The sequence below is a fragment of the Ranitomeya variabilis genome, chromosome 1 (genome assembly GCF_051348905.1).
Source record: "Ranitomeya variabilis isolate aRanVar5 chromosome 1, aRanVar5.hap1, whole genome shotgun sequence".
In the NCBI taxonomy this organism is placed as follows: Eukaryota; Metazoa; Chordata; class Amphibia; order Anura; family Dendrobatidae; genus Ranitomeya; species Ranitomeya variabilis.
In genome coordinates this window covers 1,166,817,512-1,166,825,646 of record NC_135232.1, presented here as the reverse complement: position 1 = coordinate 1,166,825,646, position 8,135 = coordinate 1,166,817,512, and the positions used below count along the sequence as shown (strand labels likewise).

The window sequence follows — 8,135 nt, the reverse complement described above, 5'->3', positions numbered from 1 at the left end:
GTATCCCAGACACATGGAGGGGTGGACCCGTGAAATATCCGAGCATTTTAGTGCTTGCTCATCTCTAGGGAGGATCTTTACAATCTGTATCTAGTCGTGGTTACATTCTTGACAGTAAAACTCAGAAATGGCTGACGTATTAATGATTACTTGGGAGGGCATATGACAGTATGTACATCAGTCTAGAAGGATGGTTTACTGCACATGGAGCATTGTACAGGTCCTTTACTTCCCCACTCATCCTGAAGGGCTGAGAGGGAACATATGTGTTGGGTGGTGGCTGACACTAAGGCTAGAACAAGAACAATTTTGAAGAAATAAAAATACTGGTTTATTGGATTCATAACATGTAAAACTGCATAGTAATGAGCCAGGAACTGGGAGCAACCAAACCACTTGGCTAGTCATTAACCCTTCTTATACTATACATATAAGATAAGGCAGCAATCCAACTTCACGAAAGAAGTGAGATATCAAAGGGGGAGGTTCTAGATAACCAAACGTCTAATGCAAGACAGCCTGGTGAGGTTCTAGATGGAAGAGACAAGCTCCTCACACGTCACCGACCACAGGGAAAATCATCTCTATAAACAGAAGAAGCCAGATGGCATAGATTGGGAAAGTGGAGAGGATGGAGGAGATTAAGACGGTGGAAGGGAAGGCTGAGAGTTAGCAAATGTAGGAAAGAGAGGACTTGGCAAGCATAGTGGGAGCAGGAAGAATATGGATGTGGATGATATTAGGTTTAATAAAGAAAATAGAAAGTGTGATGGTGTGATGCGCTATGTGGGTATCATTTTTGTGTATATTTCTATTTTACTTATTTTCATGGTGTTCTCTTGTAGAAGGAGTTATTTTCTAATTGATGAATGGCTGTTGCTGCCATCTGATATCAGCCCCACAGGACTGTATTGTTTGCTATTATGCTAATGACATGTTGACCTAGATTGTTGAAACAATGAGCCCCTGAGACCTTCCCCCTCCTGACCTGTGAAGAGGAGGGGGACTTGTAAATATCAGGGCAGTGAGACACAGATCAGATCCTGTGTGGAACCATGATGTGAAGACAGCACGTGAGAGAGAAAGAAGAGTATATGGACTATGCTATCCGCTGGATTGTTGGACTTTTATCCTGTTACTGAACTGCATTCGTGTTCTGGACTATTTTATCCATTGTGTGGTGGATCGTATATGGACCTTTCGTATTTTTGCCTAAATAAAGGTATTGGGATTGTTCACTCTTCGCTGGCTCTGTTGATTGTGTGGAACCGGAGAAGGACCCGTGACAGAAAGTAATAGAGAACATGGTCAAAATAAAGGCGATGGTTGAGAATAGGAATGTGGATTAGATGGTATAGACAAATGTAAGAAAGGGAGAAGGAGATATAGAGGAAATGGAGGATAAAGGACATAGTGTTTAAAAAGGCAAAGGAATAAATGGAAGCAACGATGGAGAAGGAGAGGAAGTAGGCGGTTGACATATGATACATGGTAGAAATGGAGGCAAGGAAGCAGACAGAGATGACCACCTCATCCTGCCCATAATCACAGAGAAAATATTTGAGATCCCATTAGTTTAACTAAGTTTGAGAATATGAAGATCCGCTGTACAAAATAGAAGGTTTTTCAGCATAAATCTGTGCCATTCGCTCCACATCCATGCTCTGCTTGTGAGCATTTACCATCATTATCTTCTGGGTTCAGAATTGAATTTACTTTCTATGTTGTCCACATTTTCCATGAAAACCAGAAGTCGCACTGAGCAGAGTCTGAGATGTCCATATGTAATCCTGGCCTTGTAGAGAACATCAAAACATCATGTCTTGTATCTCATATGTCCTTAATGCCCCAACAGTTAGTCACAAGATGGCTGTCTCGTCTGCCCATGGTTGTAGGTTCTGCAATGCACAGAGCGAGGAGTTATGAGTACACAGAGGGTCCCGTGGAAGAGACTGCTGTAGACTTTTCTGGAAGGCTTCCTGCTGAAGCTGAATCATCATACGATTAGTCTGCTGACGCTCAGATTCCCTTTCTTCAGCCGTTTGACGCCTGAGGACACAAATAAAATCAATCAGTTGAAACAAAAAAACAAAACAACTGCCATGATTTATATATGGGAAGCGATTAATGGAAATTTATGTGGAAAATCAGTCATTAATATGACTATCACTATGAAGAATAAGACACCACTAAGAGGATCAGTCATCAGTATGAGGATCAGTCACCACTATGAGGGTCAGGTCATCGCTATGAGGATCAGTCATCACTATGAGGGTCAGTCATCACTATGAGGGTCAGTCATCACTATGAGGGTCAGTCATCACTATGAGGGTCAGTCATCACTATGAGGATCAGTCATCACTATGAGGATCAGTCATCACTATGAGGATCAGTCATCACTATGAGGGTCAGTCATCACTATGAGGGTCAGTCATCACTATGAGGATCAGTCATCACTAGGAGGGTCAGTCATCACTATGAGGATCAGTCATCACTATGAGGATCAGTCATCACTAGGAGGATCAGTCATCACTATGAGGATCAGTCATCAGTATGAGGATCAGTCACCACTATGAGGGTCAGTCATCACTATGAGGATCAGTCACCACTATGAGGGTCAGGTCATCACTATGAGGATCAGTCATCACTATGAGGGTCAGTCATCACTATGAGGGTCAGTCATCACTATGAGGATCAGTCACCACTATGAGGATCAGTCATCACTATGAGGGTCAGTCATCACTATGAGGATCAGCCATCACTATGAGGTTCAGTCATCACTATGAGGATCAGTAATCACTATGAGGGTCAGTCATCACTATGAGGGTCAGTCACCACTATGAGGATCAGCCATCACTATGAGGATCAGTCATCACTATGAGGATCAGTCATCACTATGAGGATCAGTCATCACTATGAGGATCAGTCATCACTATGAGGATCAGTCATCACTATGAGGGTCAGTCATCACTATGAGGATCAGTCATCACTAGGAGGGTCAGTCATCACTATGAGGATCAGTCATCACTATGAGGATCAGTCATCACTATGAGGATCAGTCATCACTATGAGGGTCAGTCATCACTATGAGGATCAGTCATCACTAGGAGGATCAGTCATCACTATGAGGATCAGTCATCAGTATGAGGATCAGTCACCACTATGAGGGTCAGTCATCACTATGAGGATCAGTCACCACTATGAGGGTCAGGTCATCACTATGAGGATCAGTCATCACTATGAGGGTCAGTCATCACTATGAGGGTCAGTCATCACTATGAGGATCAGTCACCACTATGAGGATCAGTCATCACTATGAGGGTCAGTCATCACTATGAGGATCAGCCATCACTATGAGGTTCAGTCATCACTATGAGGATCAGTAATCACTATGAGGGTCAGTCATCACTATGAGGGTCAGTCACCACTATGAGGATCAGCCATCACTATGAGGATCAGTCATCACTATGAGGATCAGTCACCACTATGAGGGTCAGTCATCACTATGAGGATCAGTCACCACTATGAGGGTCAGGTCATCACTATGAGGATCAGTCATCACTATGAGGGTCAGTCATCACTATGAGGGTCAGTCATCACTATGAGGATCAGTCACCACTATGAGGATCAGTCACCACTATGAGGGTCAGTCATCACTATGAGGATCAGCCATCACTATGAGGTTCAGTCATCACTATGAGGATCAGTAATCACTATGAGGGTCAGTCATCACTATGAGGGTCAGTCATCACTATGAGGATCAGCCATCACTATGAGGATCAGTCATCACTATGAGGATCAGTCATCACTATGAGGGTCAGTCATCACTATGAGGGTCAGTCATCACTATGTGGATCACTCATCACTATGAGGGTCAGTCATCACTATGAGGATCAGCCATCACTATGAGGATCAGTTATCACTATGAGGGTCAGGTCATCACTATGAGGATCAGTCATCACTATGAGGGTCAGGTCATCGCTATGAGGATCAGTCACCACTATGAGGGTCAGTCACCACTATGAGGGTCAGTTATCACTAGGAGGATCAGTCATCACTAGGAGGATCAGTCATCACTAGGAGGGTATGTCATCACTATGAGGATCAGTCGTCACTATGAGGGTCAGTCACCACTATGAGGATCAGTCACCACTATGAGGATCAGCCATCACTATGAGGGTCAGGTCATCACTATGAGGGTCAGGTCATCACTATGAGGATCAGTCACCACTATGAGGATCAGTCATCACTATTGGGATCAGTCATCACTATGAGGATCAGTCATCACTATGATGACCAGTCACCACTATGAGGGTCAGTCATCACTATGAGGATCAGTCACCACTATGAGGATCAGTCACCACTATGAGGGTCAGTCATCACTATGAGGATCAGTCACCACTATGAGGATCAGTCATCACTATGAGGATCAGTCATCACTATGAGGATCAGTCATCACTATGAGGATCAGTCATCACTAGGAGGATCAGTCACCACTATGAGGGTCAGTTATCACTAGGAGGATCAGTCATCACTAGGAGGATCAGTCATCACTAGGAGGGTATGTCATCACTATGAGGATCAGTCATCACTATGAGGGTCAGTCATCACTATGAGGATCAGCCATCACTATGAGGATCAGCCATCACTATGAGGGTCAGTCATCACTATGAGGGTCAGTCATCACTATGAGGAGCAGTCATCACTATGAGGGTCAGTCATCACTATGAGGGTCAGTCATCACTATGAGGGTCAGTCATCACTATGTGGGTCAGTCATCACTATGAGGGTCAGTCATCACTATGAGGGTCAGGTCATCGCTATGAGGATCAGTCACCACTATGAGGGTCAGTCACCACTATGAGGGTCAGTTATCACTAGGAGGATCAGTCATCACTAGGAGGATCAGTCATCACTAGGAGGGTATGTCATCACTATGAGGATCAGTCATCACTATGAGGATCAGTCATCACTATGAGGATCAGCCATCACTATGAGGGTCAGTCATCACTATGAGGATCAGTCATCACTATGAGGATCAGTCATCACTATGAGGATCAGTCATCACTATGAGGATCAGTCATCACTATGAGGATCAGTCATCACTAGGGTTGAGCGAAACGGGTCGTTCATTTTCATAAGTCGCCGACTTTTGGCAAAGTCGGCGTCTCATGAAACCCGATCCGATCCCAGTGTGGGTCGGCCACGTGGAACGCGAACTTGGCGCCAAAGTCGCGTTTCGAATGACGCCTTACCCGCCATTTTTTTGAGCCAATTAATTGTGGGCAGCGTGATGACATAGGTTCCGGCTCCTGCGGCATCATAGTGCTATGTTACGTTTTCGGACGTAGTAATTTCCGGAGGGGGGGGGGGGGGGGGGGGAAGAGAGAGAGAGAGAGAGAGAGAGAGAGAGAGAGAGAGAGAAAAAAAAAATAAAAAATAATAATAATTTCATTGACATACATTGGGTTTCGTGTTCCGGAACCCGACTTTACAGTAGAATCGGCCGATTCCATACGATCCGACATCCGAGAAGGTCGGGTTTCACAAAACCCACCTCGATCCTAAAAAAGCTAAGGTCGCTCAACCCTAGTCATCACTATGAGGATCAGTCATCACTATGAGGATCAGTCATCACTATGAGGGTCAGTCATCACTATGAGGATCAGTCATCACTATGAGGGTCAGTCAGCACTGTGAGGATCAGCCATCACTATGAGGATCAGTCATCACTATGAGGGTCAGTCATCACTATGAGGGTCAGTCATCACTATGAGGATCAGTCATCACTATGAGGGTCAGTCATCACTATGAGGGTCAGTCATCACTATGAGGATCAGTCATCACTATGAGGGTCAGTCAGCACTGTGAGGATCAGCCATCACTATGAGGATCAGCCATCACTATGAGGGTCAGTCATCACTATGAGGGTCAGTCATCACTATGAGGGTCAGTCATCACTATGAGGGTCAGTCATCACTATGTGGATCAGTCATCACTATGAGTGTCAGTCATCACTATGAGGATCAGTCATCACTATGAGGGTCAGTCATCACTATGAGGATCAGCCTTCACTATGAGGATTATTATTATTATTATTATTGTTCATTTTTATAGCGCCATTTATTCCATGGCGCTTTACATGTGAAACACCGGATTACGTACCGGTAATGCTCTTTTATAGAGCCACGACAGCACCCACTGAGAGAGGGGATCCGCCCCTAGGAACAGGAAACCCTACGGAGAGATAAAAGGGGCGGTCCCCCTCGCTCCCACAGTTTGGGTTACAGAGATTGCGAGGAACCGCCCACAAGTTTTAGTAGGTCATTCTATATTAACATTTCATCTTTGACTTAATCACGTATATTTACAAGAACCAATCACCCTTATCAGTGCTCATATGTAAACTAATATATAAGGGAGGGAAGTGAAGGGGTGCTGTCGTGGCTCTATAAAAGAGCATTACCGGTACGTAATCCGGTGTTTTCTCTTCGCCATGACAGCACCCACTGAGAGACTTTCAGAGACAGCTATTTGGGGGGGATTATCGTGTTAAGAACTGATCTACCGAAACACAAATCAGTGGAAGCAGATAGATCTAATCTATAGTGACTATAGAAGGTAATAGGCGAAGACCAGGTTGCGGCCTTACATATGAGTTCTATTGGAACCTCTGCTCGCTCTGCCCAGGATGATGCTATTGCCCGGGTTGAGTGTGCCTTTACAGTCTTGGGTGGATCTTCCCCTTTAGATGAATAGGCCAGGTATATCGCCTCCCGAATCCATCGAGATAATGTGCCTTTTGTGACACCGGCTCCTTTCCTTTGACCCTGGAAGGAAACAAAGAGAGCCCTGCTCTTCCTCCAGGCGCTAGTCCTGTCTAAGTAAGTCATTACAGCCCTTTTCACATCTAAGGTATGGTATTTCTCCTCTTCCTGATTTGTAGGATTATCATAAAAAGTAGGAAGAAGAATTTCTTGAGATCTATGAAATTTAGTACATCTCTTAGGTAGGTAGGAAGGGTCTGTTTTCAGGACGATTCTATCTGGAAATATTGACAGAAAAGGAGGATCTACTGATAGTGCCTGTATGTCACTTACCCTTCTTGCCGATACTAATGCGACAAGAAGAGTAGTTTTGAGAGTAACGTGTTTAATGTGAGCTGAGTGTAGTGGCTCAAATGGATGACCTGTCAAGGCCTCAAGGACTAGATTAACATCCCAAGGCGGTATGCGGGGAATCTGAACTGGTTCTGACCTCTGGCAGGCTGAAATAAATCTAGTTATCCACCTATCACCCGCTACATTGTGACTATACAATGCCCCTAGAGCAGAGACTTGTACTTTTAAGGTATTAACTGAAAGACCTAAGTCACGTCCTTTCTGGAGAAATTCTAAAATGTTAAGTATAGGAATTTCGTTTGACAAGGCCAATGGATAAAGACTTAGAAACTTCCTCCATACTCTTACATATATAGAAGTAGTGGATCTTTTCCTACTTAATAATAGAGTATTAATTACTTGATCAGAGAAACCCCTTAATTTCAACAATTGCCTCTCAAATTCCAGGCTGTCAACCGTAGACCCTTCACATGAGGGTGGTTGAATGGCCCCTGGAAAAGAAGATCCTGATCCTCTGGGAGAATCCATGGATCTGAGATGGACATAGCTCTGAGCAGGGAGAACCATGGTCTCTTTGGCCAAAATGGGGCAATCAGGATTATATTGGCTTTGTCCTCTCTTATCTTCCTGATTACTGTTGGTAGAAGTATCAGAGGAGGAAAGGCATACGCTTTCTGAAATGTCCAGGGTACCTGGAGAGCATCGAGAAAATCGGGTTTGTCGGATTGGAACATTGAAGCGAACTTTTTTAATTGCCTGTTGTCTCTTGTAGCGAAGAGATCTACTTCTGGTAAACCCCATTTTACGGTTATCATTTTGAAGATTCGATGATTTAAAACCCACTCCCCTTGGTGGAGGGTATGGCGACTGAGGAAGTCCGCTTTTGAATTGTTCACTCCTCTGACATGTAGTGCTGATAGAGACAGTAGATGTTCCTCGGCTATAGTTAGGATGTCTTCGGCTATAGACATGAGTGTTCCTGATCTTGTTCCTCCTTGATGATTGATATACGCT

The 8,135-nt window shown here is 44.3% G+C and overlaps 1 protein-coding gene across 1 annotated transcript in view; it reads right to left on the bottom strand.

Moving 5' to 3' along the window:
- Nucleotides 1-344: 344 nt before the first annotated feature.
- Nucleotides 345-8,135, bottom strand: part of TLX2 (T cell leukemia homeobox 2) — a 171,863-nt gene continuing 164,072 nt past the window's right edge. The window contains exon 3 of the mRNA XM_077280476.1: nt 345-2,049. Coding sequence (XP_077136591.1) covers nt 1,860-2,049 — 190 coding nt within the window. The 3' untranslated portion in view covers nt 345-1,859. The remainder of the gene's footprint in view (nt 2,050-8,135) is intronic.